The sequence below is a fragment of the Rattus norvegicus genome, chromosome 3, assembly GCF_036323735.1.
Source record: "Rattus norvegicus strain BN/NHsdMcwi chromosome 3, GRCr8, whole genome shotgun sequence".
In the NCBI taxonomy this organism is placed as follows: Eukaryota; Metazoa; Chordata; class Mammalia; order Rodentia; family Muridae; genus Rattus; species Rattus norvegicus.
The window spans coordinates 93,889,900-93,911,028 of record NC_086021.1 but is presented as its reverse complement, the minus strand read 5'-3'; the positions used below and the strand labels follow the sequence as shown (position 1 = coordinate 93,911,028).

Genomic DNA, 21,129 nt, shown 5'->3' with positions numbered 1-21,129 from the left:
CTTTCATTGTGTCCCATAAGTTTGGGTATGTTGTACCTTCATTTTCATTAAATTCTAAAAAGTTTTTAATTTCTTTCTTTATTTCTTCCTTGACCAGGTTATCATTGAGTAGAGCACTGTTCAATTTCCAAGTATATGTGGGCATTCCTCCTTGATTGTTATTGAAGACCAGTTTTAGGCCGTGGTGGTCCGATAGCACGCATGGGATTATTTCTATCTTTCTGTACCTGTTGAGGCCCATTTTTTGACCAATTATATGGTCAATTTTGGAGAAAGTACCATGAGGAGCTGAGAAGAAGGTATATCCTTTTGCTTTAGGATAGAATGTTCTATAAATATCCGTTAAGTCCATTTGGCTCATGACTTCTCTTAGTCTGTCTACATCTCTGTTTAATTTCTGTTTCCATGATCTGTCCATTGATGAGAGTGGGGTGTTGAAATCTCCCACTATTATTGTGTGAGGTGCAATGTGTGTTTTGAGCTTTAGTAAGGTTTCTTTTACATATGTAGGTGCCCTTGTATTTGGGGCATAGATATTTAGGATTGAGAGTTCATCTTGGTGGATTTTTCCTTTGATGAATATGAAGTGTCCTTCCTTATCTTTTTTGATGACTTTTAGTTGAAAATTGATTTTATTTGATATTAGAATGGCTACTCCAGCTTGCTTCTTCTGACCATTTGCTTGGAAAGTTGTTTTCCAGCCTTTCACTCTGAGGTAGTGTCTGTCTTTGTCTCTGAGGTGTGTTTCCTGTAGGCAGCAGAATGCAGGGTCCTCGTTGCGTATCCAGTTTGTTAATCTATGTCTTTTTATTGGGGAGTTGAAGCCATTGATGTTGAGAGATATTAAGGAATAGTGATTATTGCTTCCCGTTATATTCATATTTGGATGTGAGGTTATGTTTGTGTGCTTTCATTCTCTTTTTATTTGTTGCCAAGACGATTAGTTTCTTGCTTCTTCTAGGGTATAGCTTGCCTCCTTATGTTGGGCTTTACCATTTATTATCCTTTGTAGTGCTGGATTTGTAGAAAGATATTGTGTAAATTTGGTTTTGTCATGGAATATCTTGTTTTCTCCATCTACGTTAATTGAGAGTTTTGCAGGATACAGTAACCTGGGCTGGCATTTGTTTTCTCTTAGGGTCTATATGACATCAGTCCAGGATCTTCTGGCCTTCATAGTTTCTGGCGAGAAGTCTGGTGTGATTCTGATAGGTCTGCCTTTATATGTTACTTGACCTTTTTCCCTTACTGCTTTTAATATTCTTTCTTTATTTTGTGCGTTTGGTGTTTTGACTATTATGTGACGGGAGGTGTTTCTTTTCTAGTCCAATCTATTTGGAGTTCTGTAGGCTTCTTGTATGCCTATGGGTATCTCTTTTTTTAGGTTAGGGAAGTTTTCTTCTATGATTTTGTTGAAGCTATTTACTGGTCCTTTGAGATGGGAGTCTTCACTCTCTTCTATACCTATTATCCTTAGGTTTGATCTTCTCATTGAGTCCTGGATTTCCTGTATGTTTTGGACCAGTAGCTTTTTCTGCTTTACATTATCTTTGACAGTTGAGTCAATGATTTCTATGGAATCTTCTGCTCCTGAGATTCTCTCTTCCATCTCTTGTATTCTGTTGGTGAGGCTTGTATCTACAGCTCCTTGTATCTTCTTTTGGTTTTCTATATCCAACGTTATTTCCATGTGTTCTTTCTTGATTGCTTCTATTTCCATTTTTAGTTCCTTCAACTGTTTGATTGTGTTTTCCTGGAATTCTTTCAGGGATTTTTGCGATTCCTCTCTGTAGGCTTTTACTTGTTTATTAATGTTTTCCTGTGTTTCCCTAAGGGAGTTCTTCATGTCTTTCTTGAAGTCCTCCAGCATCATGATCAAATATGATTTTGAAACTAGATCTTGCTTTTCTGGTGTGTTTGGATATTCCATGTTTGTTTTGGTGGGAGAATTGGGCTCCGATGATGCCACATAGTCTTGGTTTCTGTTGCTTGGGTTCCTGTGCTTGCCTCTCGCCATCCGATTATCTCTAGTGTTACTTTGTTCTGCTATTTCTGACAGTGGCTAGACTGTCCTATAAGCCTGTGTGTCAGGAGTGCTGTAGACCTTTTTTCCTCTCTTTCAGTCAGTTATAGGGACAGAGTGTTCTGCTTTCGGGCGTGTATTTTTTCCTCTCTACAGGTCTTCAGCTGTTCCTGTGGGCCTGTGTCTTGAGTTCACCAGGCAGCTTTCTTGCAGTAGAAAGGTTGGTCTTACCTGTGGTCCCGAGGCTCAAGTTCGCTCGTGGGGTGCTGCCCACGGGCTCTCTGAGGCGGCAGCAACCAGGAAGACCTGTGCCGCCCCTTCCGGGAGCTTCAGTGCACCTGGGTTCCAGATGGCCTTTGGTGTTTTCCTCTGGCGTCCAAGATGTGTATGCAGAGTGCAGTCTCTTCTGGTTTCCCAGGCGTGTCTGCCTCTCTGATGGTTTAGCTCTCCCTCCCACGGGATTTGGGTGCAGAGAACTGTTTATCCGGTCTGTTTCCTTCAGGTTCCGGTGGTGTCTCAGGCAGGGGTCCTGCCGCTCCTGGGCCCTCCCCCGCGGGAGCCCAGAGGCCTTATACCGTTTCCTCTTGGGCCAGGGATGTGGGCAGGGGTGGGCAGTGTTGGTGGTCTCTTCCGCTCTTCAGCCTTAGGAGTGCCCACCTGACCAGGCGGTGAGGTCCCCAATTTTCCTTTTGAATATTGACTCAAAAATACTCAATAAAATTCGTGCAAACTTAATCCAAGAACATATTAAAACAGTCATCCATCATGATCAAGTAGGCTTCATCCCGGGGATGTAGGGATGGTTCAATATACAGAAATCCATCGACGTTATCCACCATATAAAAATACTCAAAGGAGAAAACCACATGATCATTTCATTAGATGCTGAGAAAGCATTTGACAAAATTCAACACCCCTTCATGACAAAAGTCCTAGAAATATCAGCAATTCAAGGGCCATATTTAACCATAGTAAAAACGTCTGCAAACCTGTAGCAGACATTAAACTAAATGGAGAGAAACTTGAAGAATTCCACTAAAATCAGGGACTAGGAAAAGCTACCCACTCTTTCCCTACTTATTCAATATAGTACTCGAAGTCCTAGCCAGAGCAATTAGAAAACAACAGGTGGTAAACGGGATATAAATTGGAAAGGAAGAAGTCAATATATCACTTTGCAGATGATATGATATCATACATAAGTGAGTCCAAAATTTTCAGCAGAGAATTACTAAGCCTGATAAACAGCTTCAGCAAAGTGGCTGGGTAAACTCAAACAAATCAGTAGAATTTCTCTACTCAAAGGATAAACAAGCTGAGAAAGAAATTAGCGAAATGACAATCTTCACAATAGTCCCAAATAATGTAAAATACCTAAGTCTAACTCTACCCAAGCAAGTGAAAGATCTGTATGACAAAAACTTCAAGTCTCTGAGGAAAGAAATAGAAGAAGATCTCAGAAAATGGACAGACCTCCCATGCTCATGGATTGGCAGGAATAATATAGTAAAAATGGCCATTTTGCCAAAAGCAATCTACAGATTCAATGTAATCCCCATCAAAATTCTATCTCAATTCTTCATAGAGTTGGAAAGAACAATTTGCAAATTCATTTGGAATAACAAGAAACCCAGGATAGCGAAATCTATACTCTACAACAAAAGAACTTCTGGGGGAATCACCATCTTTATTCTCAAGCAGTATTACAGAGCAATAGTCATAAAAACTGTATGGTATTGGTACAAGTAGACAGACAAGTAGATCAGTGGCATCTAATGAAGACTCAGAAATAAACATACACACCTATGGTCTCTTGATCTTTGACAAAAAGCTAAAACCATCAATAAAAAAAGATAGCATTTTCAACAAATGTTGCTGCTTCAACTGGAGATCAGCATGTAGAATAATGCAAATCAACCCATTCTTAGTGCCCTGCACAAAGCTTAAGTCCAAGTGGATCAAAGTCCTCCACATCAAACTAGATACACTCAATCTAATAGAAGAAAAAGTTGGGGAAGAATCTCTATCACATGGGCATTGGGGAAAATTTCCTGAACAAAGCACCAATTGCTTACGCTCTAAGATCAAGAATCGACAAATGGGACCTCATAAACCTGCATAGCTTTTGTAAGACAGGCACTGTCATTAGGACAAAACAGCAACCCACAGATTGGGAAAAGACTTTTACCAATATTATATCTGATAGAGGGCTGATGTCCAAAATATTCAAAGAATTCAAGAAGTTAGACAACAGAGAGCCAAATAACCCTATTAAAAATGAGGTACAGCGCTAAACAAAACATTCTCAGCTGAGTAACATAGAATGGTTGAGAAATACCTAAAGAAATCCTCAACATCCTTGTTCATCTGGGAAATGCAAATCAAAACATCCCTGAATTTCCACCTCACACCAGTCAGAATGGCTATGGTCAAAAACTCAGGAGACAATGGATGCTGGCAAGGATGTATGGAAAGAAGAACACTCCTCCTTTGTTAGTGGGATTGAAACTGTTAAAACCACTCTGGAAATCAGTCAGGGGCTTCCTCACAAAATTGGACACTGCACTACCTGAGGACCCAGCTATACCTCTCTTGGGCATATACCCAAAAGATGCTCCAACATACAACAAAGACACGTGCTTCACTATGTTCATAGCAGCCTTATTTATAATAGCCAGAAGCTGGAAAGGACTCAGGTGCCTTTCAACAGAGCATTGGATACAGAAAATGTAGTGCATCTACATAATGGATTACTACTCAGCTATTAAAAACAATGACTTCGGGTTGGGGATTTAGCTCAGCGGTAGAGCGCTTGCCTAGGAAGCGCAAGGCCCTGGGTTCGGTCCCCAGCTCCGAAAAAAAAAAAAAAAAAACAAAAAACAAAAAACAAAAAAAAAACAAAAACAATGACTTCATGAAATTCATAGGCAAATGCATCATACTAGAAAATATCCTGAGTGAGGTAACTCAATAATAGAAAAACACACATGGTATGCACTCACTCATAAGTGGATGTTAGCCTAAAATCTTGAATTACCCGAGATACAATCCACAGACCAAATGAAGCTAAAGAAGAAGGATGACCAAAGTGTGGATGCTTGACTCCTTCTTAAAAGGGGGAACAAAAATATTCATAGGAGGGAATATGGAGGCAAAGTTTGGAGCAGAGTCTGAAGGAACGGACTGCCCGACATGTGGCCCATACATATACAGTCAAGAAACCTAGATAAGATTGATGAAGCTAAGAAGTACGTGCTGACAGGAAGCAGATATAGATGTCTCCTGAGAAACATAGCCAGAGCATGTCAAATACAGAGGCTAATGCTAGCAACAAACGATTGATTTAAGAACGGGACCCCAGTTGGAGGAATTAGAGAAAGGATTGAAAGGGATGAAGGGGATTGTAACCACATAAAACCAACAATGCCAACCAACCAGGACTCCCAGGGTCTAAACCACCACCCATGGAATGACCCATGACTTCAGCTGCTTATGTAGCAGTGGATAGCCTTGTTCCGTACCAATGAAAGGAAAAGCCCTCGGTCCTGCCAAAGTTGGATCCCCAGTTAAGGGGAATGTGCAAGGTTGTTTGGGGGGGAGGTGAATGGGGAGGGGAACACCCTTATAGAAGAAGGGGATGGGGATGGGATAGGGGGCTCATGAGTGGGAAACCGGGAAAGGTAATAACATTTGAAATGTAAATAAAAAATCCAATTAAAAAAACAAAAAAGGGCACCCTATATTCACTGTCACTTCTCTCTGATTTTTTGGGGAAACTCTAGGGTGACTTGATTCTTTAGTGTTTCTCTGGTGGACTATTGAAATAAAGGCAAACACATCTTATGTGATCTAGTTACATATTACGCAGAGGTAAAGGTTAGTTTTAGGATACATTATTCATCAAGACACTTCAATTTAATTAAGTTACATTAAAATACAATGAATCACACTAATGAATATTCCCATTTTGTATCTCATTATGTTAATAATTGAATCTCAAGAGGGAGTATTTTCTTGCAGTTACATTGATGTCCCACAGAGACTGGTGCTTGTTTTCAGAAACAGGATTATAAGATATAGGAGAACACACTGACACATAAAGACTGTGGCATTGTGTATAGTGACATCTTTAGGAGCAGAGGGATGTATGTACTGTTTGTTTTATCGGTGAGTTGTTTGGATATGCTTAACCACATTGTTTTCAGTGGAATAGACTGAAATAATAGTTTCTGAGAGCTCAAATTTTAAATTATTTCCTCTATGGGATAATGTGAGCTCAAAAAGAAAAGTTTGTAAAGGAAACTACTGAACAATACACTATTGCTATTTTGTGTTTATGCCTTGTTCCTAGAGTACACATTAGTAGATAACTTGTCATGAAAATGCATACAGGATAATATATTTCCTTCATGGTAATGAATAATCGTGACAGGAGCTGTTATTATTTAATCTATGAAAAGACATTGGATAGTTACTGGTCTGAGAGGAAAACCTGAAACTCAGATCAGAAGTTTGCTATTCAAATAAGAAAATAGTAAGGAACAATTTTTTTATGATATGGTCTACAAATATACAGATAACAAAACTTGAAAAGGTTTCTCATACATGGATTTGGAGATAGAAGATGATACAAAGATATACAGTAAAGTGAATGGAGCTAATTCTGATAGAGAAAGCATTATGGGTTAGTTTTGAGAACATGATAACATTTGCAATAAAAAGTTACTTGGATTTCCAAACTGAACAATTTTATTATTAGAGTATACATTTATTTATTGTATCATAGTTTATATATTCAACAATTTTAATAATATTGGTAAAAAGTTTCAATTTAGTAGAGATGTAATGTAGAATGTAAAAAAAGTCATAGTGGTTCAGTAAATCTTGGATTATGTAATACAAAGAAGATACCATTGTATATTCTAGTCTAGTAATATTTTAAGAAGTAGAGAAACATTTTCATTTGCTTAATATTGCATATAATGCATATACATTAATATCCTTTACTTCAGTTGTAATATCATTACATCAACTCACCCTTCCCTTTCGTCCACTTAATGCTTTCCATTCCCTTAAGTTTTGCTCAAATCAATGAATAAGGTAATTACCTAAGCTTCTAATACCAAGCATGGTTTCTCTCCTGTTGGACAGGTCTTAAGTTCAGTTAAGCATGTGTTCATTACTACCAAAACATTAATAGCACTATTACACCTGTAGGATATCTTGCTGTTCTTGTCAATGTCATCCATAGTCATCAAAGCTGGATAGGACTGTTTCTGCTTCAATACCCTGCCAGCTTGCATAGTATCTTCTGATAAGAGACTTGCTCAGTCAGTAATGATTATTGCCACTCTATTCGCAACAGCTAGAAAAATGGAAACCATGTGAACAAAAGGAAGTGTCCTCAGATTGTCATGAATATCCTATTTATCACATATCTTGCTAAGAAAAAAAAGGCAGTGGTTGGGGGCCAATGTGAAAGATATTTTTCATCATTACTCATGTTACTGGTCAAATCATAATGTGAATATGATTATTTGTTTAAAAGTAAAAGGGAAGTATATTGTTTGTGTATAATATTTACCCTATATCCAACACGTTTTTAACTTCTACTTATTCTCTTGTATTTTGTACATTGATCATACAAATTGAGAAAATTAAGTGATATATATTTTCATATCTATTCCACAATTTTTCTAATCACCCTTAATTTTCCACTTGATTTATACATTTTTACAACTTTAAATATTAACACTTATCAGTAGCCAATTATTGTAATGACACTTTTTCTATATCTTTGATTAGTATTCCCAAGAAATTCAAAGCAACATATTTGTTTTTAAAACATCAAGAATATTTATTCTTTAGTGGTTGGAATTAAATTCAAAATAAATTGAATCACTCAGTATATATAACTTTTATTTTCCTGAAATAATTGCTATTTCAGAGGCTTATTGCTGAATATGTTATATTCCAAGTTTATATGATTATTTTTACTCCCTCATTGTGTGTTGTCAGTCTCTCTCTCTCTCTCTCTCTCTCTCTCTCTCTCTCTCTCCCTCCCTCCCTCCCTCCCTCTTTCTCTCCTTATCTCTCTCTCCAGTAGTCTCTTAAGTAACCTCCCTCTCTTGTCTATTCTCCTGAGAGTTGGGCATATTTTATTTTTGATTAACTATGTCAAATTTTTCTCTGATTCTTCACTTTTTCTGCCCCTCGGTTAGACATGACACTCAAACAAGGTTGCTTCATTCTACCAATGAAACTGCCCTGCATTAAATGCCCTGAGATTAAATGTATGTACTGAAGTTATATCTGTATTCCACACTGAGGGGCTAAAGGTGTGTGCTCTGCATGCTTTCAAACTGGATCATACACATGTAGAAGCTCTTTGTATATAATATTTTGCCAGAACAAACATGTGGCTGAATTAAAATTCCTCTATGTCAGTGAAATTATTTCACAGGGGTACAACTACAATGTAGAAATTAACCCTGTTTCCATCTTAAAACCCATTAGAGGAGCAAATAACTCATCACATCAGTTATATAAGTTTCTCTCAAGTCTCAGTGGAGATCACCTTCGAACTTGTAAGGCATTTGCCAAAGGCCTAATATTTACAATATTCAGAGATGAGAAGTCAGAGTAAATATATTTTTAAATTTAGAGATAAGTGAAGTAACTAAATGAAAAGTACTTTATGCTGCTTCTGTGTAATTTAACTCCATGTTTGCAATTCTGATAAAACCAATTGAACTTTTAAATACAGTCCACAGATTTGAATTATGGTGTGATTTCTGAGTTCAACTGTGGGTTATAACCACTTCTATTATTGAAGTTTTAGTAATACTAATTCTCACCAAAAGACATTCTTTATATTTACAGATATGCACTGCACCCAACCATCTTACAAGTGTTTAAGCTAAATTGTAATCCATAAAATAAAGACTAATGTAGTTATCTTCTCAAGCAACACTTAAATGGGGCAGATGGTTGAGGAAAACTGCAGCATGGTAGCACAGTTCATCCTCCTGGGATTTTCAGATGTTCCTGAGTTGAGTGGTTTTCTCTCCTCAATTGTACTTCTCATTTATGGAGTCACTGTCCTGGCCAATCTGGGAATTACTGCACTAATACAAGTCAGCTCTCAACTTCATACCCCCATGTACTTTTTTCTCAGCCATCTTTCCTTTGTGGATTTTTGCTACTCCTCCATCATTGTGCCTAAAATGCTGGCTAACATCTTCAATATGGACAAAGCCATATCATTCCTGGCATGTATGGTCCAATTCTTCCTGTTTTGCACATGTGTGGTCACTGAAGTCTTCCTGCTAGCTGTGATGGCCTATGACCGCTTTGTAGCCATCTGTAACCCACTACTATATACTGTCATCATGTCCTCAGATCTACGTATCATACTAGTGTCTGGCTGCTACTTGTGTGCATCAGTGTGTTCTCTGGTTCATTTGTGCTTAGCCCTTGAGATCCCATCGTTTAAGTCAAATGTGATCAACCACTTCTTCTGTGATCTGCCTCCTCTCTTGGGTCTTGCTTGCTCTGATGTCACTATTAATAAAGTGCTGTTGTTTGTTGTGGCTACCTTCAATGAGAGTGTTAGTATTGTGGTTATCTTCACCTCCTACTTGTTTATCCTCATCACCATCCTGAGGATGCGCTCTGTAGAGGGGAGGCGCAAAGCCTTTTCCACCTGTGCCTCCCACCTCACAGTCATCATTGTCTTCCATGGGACAATCCTTTCCATTTATTGTTCTTCCACTTCAGACAACAGTGGGGATGCTGACAAAGTGGCCACAGTGTTCTACACTGTAGTGATTCCCATGCTGAACCCTTTAATCTACAGCCTCAGAAACAAGGATGTCAAAGATGCTCTCAGGAAAGTTGTAAATATTAAGATATGTTCCCAATGAATACAGTATTGTCAGGATGCAGAATCAAAGATAGATACTGGCAGAAAGAATATAGATGGAACAATATTTGTCTAGAAAAATAGAGAGTTCATGATAGTTTTGAGTGATTCTAGTTTTTGTCAGTACTGTGACTTCTAAATTTATAAGAATAACATTTAAAAGATTCTAAAATTTCAAATTAATTTCATCATTTAATTTAAATTTGTTATTTATGTTTCATATCCTATTACAGCACTTACATTTCATTTTCCGTGAGGCCTTCCCAAATCTAAAACGAAGGATTTTGTAAGGTTTCTAAATTTACTTCTGTATTCATAACAAACTTTATTTTTCACTTCAATATAGAATGTTTATAGGTTTGATAAAATTCTTGACATTAGCAAATAAGCATAAACAGAGCAAATATGTCATGGGTATTGGCTCAGGATTATATTTAATTTTATTAATTTTTATTCCAGGCACCTAATCTACTTTATTTTAACTTTGGTAATGTTACAATACTCATTCCCTTAGAAATATTGAATAATATGCAAATCTTTAAGAAAATATTTGAGTAATAGTTATTGAGGAAAATAATTATCTGATACAAATGTGTCAGTATGTGATCTTTGTACATGAGTATAATTTCCACAGAGCATGGAAAAGTCTTAGGTCTTTGGGAGCTGGTGCTTCAGTCTCCTTTATCCCACCAAATGTGAGTCTTTAGATTTGAACTCAGGTCCTCTGGAAGACCAGAACTCTGTCACAAGTACTGAGCCATTTCACAGCCCCTCTACAGAGTAGAAAGCATGCATTGTAAAACTCCAGTCACACATGTAGCAGAGGATGGCCTTGTAGGCCATCAGTGGGAGGAGAGGCCCTTGGTTCTATGAAGACTCAAGGCCCCAGTGTATGGGAATGCCAGGATGGGGAGGAGGGGAGAAGTGGTTAGGCGGGTGGGGGAGAACCTTCATAAATTTAGGGGGAGTTTGATTGGATAAGGGGCTTCTGGAGAAGAAACCAGGAAAGGTAGATAACATTTGAAATGTAAATAAATAAAGAAAATATCCAATAAAACAGCAAAATAAAACTTTGAATTCCTTTAAAATAAAGTTTTAGCCTTTTTTTCTCTCTAATGAGAACTGTCATTGAATTTCTGAACTCTCTCTTTTCTTGTTTTATTTTTTGTGCTCATGTAATTCATCTACTGATGAGTACTTATAGTCATGTTTATTCCTGCTCTATGTTTATATATAACATATTTTAATTACATACATGTATACAGTTCTGTCTCATTATTATCAACCATTTCCCTGACTCCTTCAGACCTTATACTTGCTTTTTTCCTGTATGTTTTTTCTATGCCGTTTTATTTCCCATAAGTGCTTTTTTAAAATTTTGTTCTCATTTGATTTGTTTTGTGATTTACCAACTTTAGCAGGGCCATCTGTGTGATCATGGATTTTAGAATATTGACAAAAGCATAATGCCTCATTAGTGAATTTGAAATGGTATTTTACTCTCCTTAGGATATCTACAGCTCCTTGTTGAACTCACAAATTAATATGATGCCATACTATTCATTTCCAAAATATCCATGTTATCAACCATTTTATCATGATCATTTTCAGTTTGAAATAAAAGTTCAGTTTATAAAGTATGTTTCTTTGTTGATAGATATCTTGCTCTTCGTATTTACAATGCTAGAAAATAAATGAGGTTGTTGAATCCAAGGAAGGCAGGTTATTGTCTTGAATCTGACTTTTCTTGATTGTTTTTTCAATCTTCTAATTTTTAAGTTTTGTACATATACCCAGGAACAATATGTGACAAAAATATACAGTATTTGTCTTTCTGATGCTGCTTGATTATTTGTGTTTGTGTGTGTGTGTGTGTGTGTGTGTGTGTGTGTGTGAGAGAGAGAGAGAGAGAGAGAGAGAGAGAGAGAGAGAGAGAGAGAGAAGTTAGAGAAAGGATTGAAGGAGCTGAAGGGGTTTGCAACCTCATGAGATCAACAATACCAACCAACCACAGCTCCCAGGGATGAAACCACCATCTAAAGAGTATTGGGCATGGAAGGGAAAAGAAACCCTTGGTCCAGCCAAAGCTGAACCCCTGGGGGTGGGTGATTAGGTGGGGGAAAGGGGGTAAACACTTGAAATGTAAATTTAAAAATATCCAATAAAACAAAAATGAGAGAAAAGAGCATTTCTCTATTTTGGCTGTGGTTGGTATTTTTAAAGTTTCATACTCCAAACATTTCTCCAATCTTTGTTTATTCTTTTCACCAGAAAGAAGATGTACTACTTTTAACAAATTCAACCACTGAACAAGAAAAACCTAACTGTACTCTGCACTCTCTAACCAAGGCCAAGATAGTTTTGCATGTGACTACCATTCCCACTTCCAGAGTCCTAAAGTGTACCTTTAAAATGTTCCTCTCTGCTCATAGTGAAAGCCTGATAATCCAGATTTCTCGTCAAAGTGAATGCATGTGGTACTTTTGAAACTCAGATTTAATGTCCAACTACTCTCCTGAATACATATTTCTCTGTCTGTCAAAAGCTCTCTGCCAGATACTTAAAAGGTTGTCCCTTGTGTGCAGACACACCATTACATAGGAAAATCCAGTAAACTTAGTCTGAAAATACTAAACCATTTGCTTGAGTACTGATCTGGGTTGCATCTGGGGAACTTTCTATACCTTCTTTTTTTAAATTTTTTTAAATCGTATTTTTCTTGGATATTTTATGTATTTAGATTTCAAATGTTATCCCCTTTTTCCTGCTCCCATTTCCCTCCCCCTTCCCCTGCTCTATAAGGATGCTCTGACTACCACCCACCCACTCCAATCTCAAAACCTTGGCACTTCCCAACATAGGGAAAATGAACATTCACAGGACAAGGCTTTCCTCCTCTTGAATCTGGACAACACCATCCTCTGCTTCATATATTGCTGGAGTCATGGATCCCTCCATGTGTACTCATTGATTAGTGGGTTAGTCACTCAGAGCTCTGGAGTGGTCTGGTTGGTTGACACTGTTGTTCTTTTTATGGTGTTGCAAACCCTTCACATCCTTCTCTTTTCTCTAACTCATCTTTTCTCTAACTCATCCATTGGAGTCCCCTTGTTGTGTCAAATGGTTAAGTGCAACCATCCTCATCTGTATAAGTAGGGCTCTGGAAGAGCCTCTCAGGAGACACCCATATCAGCCTCCTTTCAGCAAGTACTTCCTGACATCCAGTATAGTGACTGGGTTTAGTGGCTGCATATGGGATGTATCCCCAGGTGGGGCAGTCAATAGATGACTTTTGCTTCAGTTCATGCTCCAGTCTTTGTCCCTGTATTTCATAAAGTGAGTATTTTGTTCTCCCTTCTAAGAAGGAATGAAGCACCCACATTTTTGTCTTCTTCTTCAGCTTCATATGATCTGTCAATATTTCCTTAGGTATTCGAAGCTTTTGGGCTAATATCAATTTTACAGTGAGTACATACCATGTGTGTTTTTTGTGATTGGGTTACCTCACACAGGATGATATATTCTAGTTCCATCCATTTGCCTATGAATTTCATGAGGTCATTGTTTCTGATAGCTGAGTAGTATTCCATTGTATAGATATACCACATTTTCTGTATCCATTCCTCTGTTGAAGGGCATCTGGGTTCTTCCCAGCTTCTGACTATTATAAATAAGGCAGCTATGAACATAGTGGAGCATGTGTCTTTGTTGTATGTTGGAGCATCTTTTGGGTATAGGCCCAGAAGTGGTATAGCTGGGTCCTCAGGTAGTACTATATCCAAATTTCTGTGGAACCTCCAGACTTATTTCCAGAGTGTTTGTACCAGCTTGCAATCCCACCAATAAAGGAGTGTTCCTTTTTCTCCACACCCTGCCAGCATCTGTTGTGACATGAGATTTTGATTGTAGCCATTCTAACTGGTGTGAGGTGGAATCTTAAAGTTGTTTTGATTTGCATTTCCCAGATGACTAAATATGATGAACATTCCTTTAGGTATTTCTCAGCCATTTGTTTCCATTTCAAATGTTATTCCCTGTCTAGATTTTCAGTCCATAAGCTTCCTAACCCATCCCCCAACCCCTCCTTCTATGAAGATGTTCTCCCTCCCCAACCACACCCCTTTACCTCCCTGATATTCCCCTACACTGGACTGGGGTGTCTAGCCTTGGCAGGAGCAAGGGCTTCTCCCTTCATTGGTGCCCAACAAGCCATCCTCTGCTACATATGCACCCGAGTCATGTCTTTGTCCATGTATATATACCATTTTAGTAGTGGTTTCGTCCCTGGAAGCTCCAGTTAGTTGGTACTGTTGTTCTTATGGGGTTGAAAGCCCCTTCAGCTCCTTCAATGCTTTCCCTAATTCCTCCAATGGAGCCCCATTCTCAGTTCAATGGTTTGCTGCTAGCATTAGGATCTGTATTTGTCACACTCTGGCTGAGCCTCTCAGAGAGCTATCAGGCTCCTATCAGCATGTACTTCATGGCTTCATCAATGTTATCTAGGTTTGGTATATATATATATATATATATATATATATACATATATATATATATATATATATATACATATATATATATATATATATATTTATATATATATATGGCCTGGATCTTGAGGTGGGACAGACTGAATGGTGTGAAATATTAATTTTCATTCATTAAATCCACATCTGTTTTAAGAAATAAGTACTATCAAAAAAGTAAATCCATAATAAACACATAATAAAACAATGTGATTATTGTAGGCTTATAATAGTAATGACCTCTTCTTTCTTTCTTTCTTTCTTTCTTTCTTTCTTTCTTTCTTCCTTTCTTTCTTTCTTTCTTTCTCTTACACTCCAGATTTTATTTTTACCTCTAGGTCAACCCTCCAACTGCTCCACATCCAATATCTCCTCCCCAATATCCTATCTTCACGAGAAAGTGCCCACACCACCCACCCTGCCAGCCCTCTAAACTCCCTGAGACCTTCAGTCTCATGAGGATTAGGTGCTTCATCTCTGACGGATACCAGACCCGGCAGTATTCTGCTGTATATGTATTAGGGGCCTCATGCCAGCTTATGTATGCTGCCGGGAGTGATGCAGTGTTTGAGAGATCTCGAGTCTGGGTTAATTAAGACTGCTAGTCCTCCTACGGGGTGACGGTTCTCCTCAGCTTCTTCCAGTTTTTCTCTACTTCAACCACAGGGTCAGCAGCTTCTGTTTGTTAGTTGGGTGTAAATATCTGCATCTGAATTTTTCAGCTGCTTGTTAGGTCTTTCAGAGGGCAGTCATGATAGGTACCTTTTTCTGAGTGCCCCACAGCCTCAGTAATGGTGTCAGTCTTTGGGGCCTCGCCTTGAGCTGGATCCCACTTGGGGCCTGTCCTTGGACCTTCTTTTCCTCAGGGTTTTCTCCATTTCCATCCCTGCAGTTCTTTCAGAGAGGAAGAATTGTGGATCACAGTTTTGGTTGTCAGATAGCAACCCCATCCGTCACTTCATGCCCTGTCTTTCTGCTGAAGGTGGCCCCTACAAGTTCCCTCTCCCTACTGTAGGGCCTTTCATCTAGGGTCTGTCCTTTTTATTCCTGAGAATCTCTCACATCCCAGGTCTCTGGTACATTCTCCTTCCTCCTGAAGGTGGCTTGTTTCCCTTCTCAATACCAGATCATATTCCCTTCTCCCCCAACCCCTAACCCCTTTCCCTCCCAGGTGACTCCCTCGCACTCCTCTGTGGTTGCTTTCCTCTCTCTCTCAGTTTGGACTGAGACATCCTCTCTTGGGCCCTTTAGCTTATTGAACTTTTTTATTTCTGTGGACTCTACCTTGGGTATTTTGTACTTTTTTTTGGCTAATATACACGTATTAGTGAGTATATACTGTGTATGTTGCTTTGGGACTGAGTTATCAAGCATGGTGAAGAAAGGCGTTTCATATACACCAAAGGGTTAATCCACCAAGAGAAAGTCTCAATTCTGAACATCTATGCTCCAAATGCAAGGGCACCCACTTTCATAAAAGAAACTTTTCTAGAGCTCAAAATATACATTGAACCCCACATAATAATAGTGGTAGACTTCAACACCTCACTCTAACCAATGGACATGTTATTGAAACAGAAACTAAATGGAGTCACAGGGAAGCTAATAGAGGTTATGAACCAAATGAATTTAACAGATATCTATAGAACATTTCACCCTAAAGCAAAGAATACACCTTCTTCTCAGCACCTCAAGGTACCTTCTCCAAAATTGACCATATAATTGACCAGAAAACAACCCTCACCTGATACAAGAAGATTGAAATAATCCCATGTCTCCTATCAGATCACCACAGACTATAGCTGTTATTCAATAACATCAAAAACAACAGAAAGCCTGCATACATGAGGAAACTGTACAACTCTCTACTTAATGATAACTTGGTCATGGAAGAAATAAAGAAATAAAGACTTCCTGGAATTTAATGAATATGTTGACACATCATACCCAAACTTATGGGACACAATAAAAGTAGTGCTAAGAGGAAAATTCATAGTACTAAGTGCCCTGGTAAAGAAAATGGAGAGATCTTATACTAGCAACTTAACAGCATACCTGAGAGTTCTAAGACAATAAGAAGGAGTAGAAAGCAGGAAATAGTGAAACTCAGGGCTGAAATTAACCAAATAGAAACAAAGAGAACAATACAAAAAAAATCTGCAAAACCAAAAGCTGGTTCTTTGAGAAAATAAACAATGTAGATAAACCCTTAGCCAAACTAATTAAAGGGCCCAGGGGCACTATCTAAATTAACAAAACCAGAAATGAAAAGGGAGACACAGCAACAGAAATTCAAAAGAATCATCAGATCCTACTACAAAAGCCTATACTCAATAAAACTGGAGAAGCTAGATGAAATGGATGGTTTTCTAGACAGATTCCACATACCAAAGTCAAATTAAGAGCTGGTAAACTATCTAAACAGGCCCATAACCCATAATAAAGTCGAAGTCATTAAAAACCCAACCAAACAAAGCCCTGGGCAAGATGGATTAAGTGCAAAATTTTACCAGGTCGTCAAAGATCTGATACCAATATTCTTCAAACTATTCCGTAAAATAAAATCATAAGGAACACTCCCTAATTCATTCTATGAAAGCACAATTACTCCGATACCTAAACTACACGAGGACCCAACCAAAAAAGAGAACTTCAGACCAATCTCACTTGTGAATATCGATGCAAAATTACTCAGTAAAATTCTTGCAAACCAAATCTAAGAACCATCATTCACCATAATCAAGTAGACTTCATCTCAGGGATGCAAAGTTGGTTCAATATATGAAAAACCATTAACATAATCCACTATATAAAGAAATACTAGGCTTTCTAAAATGAATAAGCAAAAGTTCAAAAATATTTCTCATTCATGTCTTTATGTCTAAGGTAAGTAGAGACCCCCCAAAAGTTTTATGAGGGTCATCTGCTAAGATGTTGTACAATGTGGCTCCCAGGGCTACTCTCCATAGATGCACTTCCATTACTGGTGTGGTACTCTGCCCTTTAGTATCCATGAATAGTGTGATTATATTTCTAATGTCAACTAAAATAAATTGGAAGATACTCTATGTCCATCAATAAAAATACATCACACTTTACTATATTCCACTAATTAAGCTATGCATAATATAAGAGTATTATATATAAAATGAATGTACAATTTGAGTTGTCGTGGGGAAAAAGAAAAAAGCCAGGTATCATGACAAAATCTCATTCTTTAGGCTTTCGGCATTTGCTCTTGTTTTGATATTGTAGTGGTTAACAGGGAACATGTGAAGAAAGAAGGATGCATTGTGTTGACGGATACTTTGTTAAATTCTTCAGGAACAAAAGCAATTATACATAGACTATTGAGAATTGGAAACATTATTTGAACCAAGTTACACTAATACATTTTAGATACTTTAGATGCTGAGCAAATACATTTGAAATCAAACTTGTACACTTAGGACAAGAAGAGGCATGGGAAGAGATCATGAGGTATGCCAGTGCTATGATCTCCCTCAATACACATGGTGCCTATTCTCCCAAATTTTTAGCAGCTATCATCTGTCCATTATCATACAAATTTATAAACCAAAAAGATAAATAGTACTTCTTTTAACAGAGTGCCCATATTTTTAACTTAGGTCAGGAAGACATGCTGACCTCATTCAGTTTTATAAAGTTGCACCATGACAATGACTCAGGAGGGTCTCAATATATTCACTATCACATCTCTTTTGTGCAGGTAAATTCTATGATGACTTCAGACTCTTTAGTTTCTGAGGTATACTAGTGAAATAAGGCAACATATCTTTTATGATTTATTGACATATTACACAAAGGTAATGCATAGGTGTGACATATATGTTCATTAAGAAAATTCAGTTAAATTATGTTACATTAATATACAATGAATCACACTGTTGAATATTTCCATTTTGTATCTCATTAATCAATAATTGAATCTCAAGAGGGAGTACTTTATTGTTGTCATATTGATGTCCCACAGAGACTGGTGCTTGTTTTCAAAAGTTTAGGATTATAGGCTGTAGGGATTCACACTGATATATAAAGATTGTGGCATTTTCTGCAGTGGCATCTTTAGAAGCAGAAGGATGTACGACATGTTTGTTTCATAGGTGAGTTGGTTGGATATTCTTAACAACATTGTTTTGGGTGGAATGCAATGAAATCATAGTTTCTGAGATTCCAAATTTGCTTTATTTCATCGATGGGATAATATTATCACACTCATAAAGAAGAGTTTATAAAGAAAGACTACGAAACCATAAACCATTGCTATTTTGTGTTTATGCATTGCTTCTAGAGTAAGCATTAGTAGATAACATGTTATGAGAATACATATTGGATAATATATTCCTTCCCTGGTAATGACTAATCCTGGCATGAAATGTTATCAGCTTAATCGACAGAAGGACATTTGGAAGTTATTGGACTGAGGGGGAAATCATGTGAAGCAAAGGAAGCAGATGCTTGTTTCTATGTATTAAATTGCTCATGTTTGTGTTAAATTCATCTAGTCAATGTAGTAGAGGCTGTGTGGAGATTTTGCTCACATTCTTCACAATACTGAGAACAGCAGTAATAACCCTTATGATTGTTCATGTAGGAACACAGACAAATGAACCAGGGCTGAAGCAGAAGTTAGGATATTTATTTCAGTGTTTACATAAGATGCCAGCTATGTTCTTATACAGGTTTTCTAGCTGTGGTCCCATGCACAGTTTAGTCTACATCATGCGTTGTTTAATGTATTTTGTGTGAAATGTCAATCCAATGGTGAGATCAGCAGCCTTCCCATAAGGTATCATCAGAATCCCTCCCTATTGTAAAATGAAGTATCCTTGCATACTGATAAATATTCTCTTGTATCACATTCCGAGCTAAAAAGAAGCAGTGCTTGGGAGGCAATAAGCAAGTTATTTTTACAATTATTCCTGGTTAAGCATTTTCAAAAGTATGTTTTCTTTTGTTTAAAATTCAACCAAAAATTAGTCATTTTCTTGTACAATTGAGGAATGAACATTTTCAGATCAGAATAATGGCATGGATTGAAAATAAAACATATTAATGATACACTCTCAATCTTTGAAATCAGTTGAAAGATTGAAAGATTGAGAAAAGCTTGTTTGTGGTCTTTGGACATATATATTTTTTAACTTCCATTTACTTTTTCCATATTTTGTTTGTTAAATTATACAAATTTAGACAATTAAGTACTATATTTTTTCATATCTATCATGAAATTTTTTCAGTTTCCCAAGATTTCACACTTAATTTATAAATCTTGAAACTCTGTATCATTAACTATTATCAGCAGCCAATTGTTGTGATATTTTGTTTATATCTTTGATTAATTTCACCAAGAAATTTAAAGCAGCATATTTTTAGAAAGGATTTTTACAAATATGCTGAAAAGCCATGGATATAAAATTGAAAGTAGTAAACAAAAATTAACCAAGGCAGCGTGTAAATCACTGAGTTAACTGTCATCTCAAAGACTTAACTGCTAACTAAGCTAATGCGTCCTAGGTTTTTCTGAATTGTGGTCTGTTGGTTCAACACCATGGTTCTGGCTCAAAACTCCTCTCCACACTGAGTAATTCTCACTAAATTCTCCTGCTTTGCCTTAGAATAACTCTGGCAATCTGTTCTAACCTTCTGGCTCTTTGTCATTCTTTGTTCATTTTGTCTTCACATGCAACCTCTATCTGTAAAAATGTTCTGGTAAAACTGCCTCCTTATTCTCCCCTCTTTCTCTTTCAGAGTCTCTATCTTTTTCTATGCACTGTGTTCGTAAGTCATCTCTATTTCTTATCTGTGTCACAAAGTTGGCCATATCCTAGTTCAGACTCATTCTATCAAGTCTTTCTCTCATTCTTCATTTTCTCTGGTGCTCAATTAGATACCACTTTGAAACAAGGCAGCTTCCCTCCACAAATTAACCTTACATGCATTGTTTTGGATTAAATGTATATAATAAAGATGTGTCTGTATTGCAGCAGGAGGGCTCAATGTGATATGGAGTGTCTGAATTCCAGCTAGATCACATAGACCTAGAAAATTTTAAACCTGGTCTTTTGCCAGAGCAGTCATGTAGCTGGATTAAAATTCTTCCATGTCAGAGTTATTATTTCACAGAGGTAAATGATATAGAAATTATCCATATTCTTACACTTTAAAACATGATAGGAGCAAATGACTTATAAAATTAGTCATGCAAGTTTCTATAAAAACGCAGTGAATATTACCTTGAAACTTATCTCCCATGGACCTAATATTTAGAATATTGACTCAAGAAATCTCTGGGTAAATGAATTTTGAATTTAAAAGATCAGTGAAGTAACTACGTGTAAAATTCTTTATGCTGCTTCTGTGTATTTAAGTGTGTATTTTCAATTCTGATAAAATCAATTGAAACAATTTAATACAATGCACAGATTTAAATTCTGTGGTAATTTCTGAGTTGAAATGTGGATTTTAATCACATATTATCAAAGCTTTAGTCAATGCTAAATTTCATATGAAAATTTTCCTCTATCTCTACAGGTATGTACAACACAATTGTATCTTAAGAGAGTTTATATTGCTTTTTAAATCATAAAATAAAGACTAATGTAGCTATCTTTTCAAGCAACACTTAAATGGGGCAG

At 37.2% G+C, this 21,129-nt stretch overlaps 1 protein-coding gene and 1 pseudogene across 1 annotated transcript; both read left to right on the top strand.

Annotated features, from left to right (window-relative positions):
* On the top strand, positions 8,910 to 9,178 carry Or5l14-ps1 (olfactory receptor family 5 subfamily L member 14, pseudogene 1; annotated as a pseudogene).
* LOC102555599 (olfactory receptor 5L1-like) lies at positions 9,010 to 9,948 on the top strand. The gene has a single exon (XM_006234492.1). It carries the CDS (start codon positions 9,010 to 9,012, stop codon positions 9,946 to 9,948), a length of 939 nt encoding a protein of 312 aa, XP_006234554.1.
* Positions 9,949 to 21,129: the final 11,181 nt, after the last annotated feature.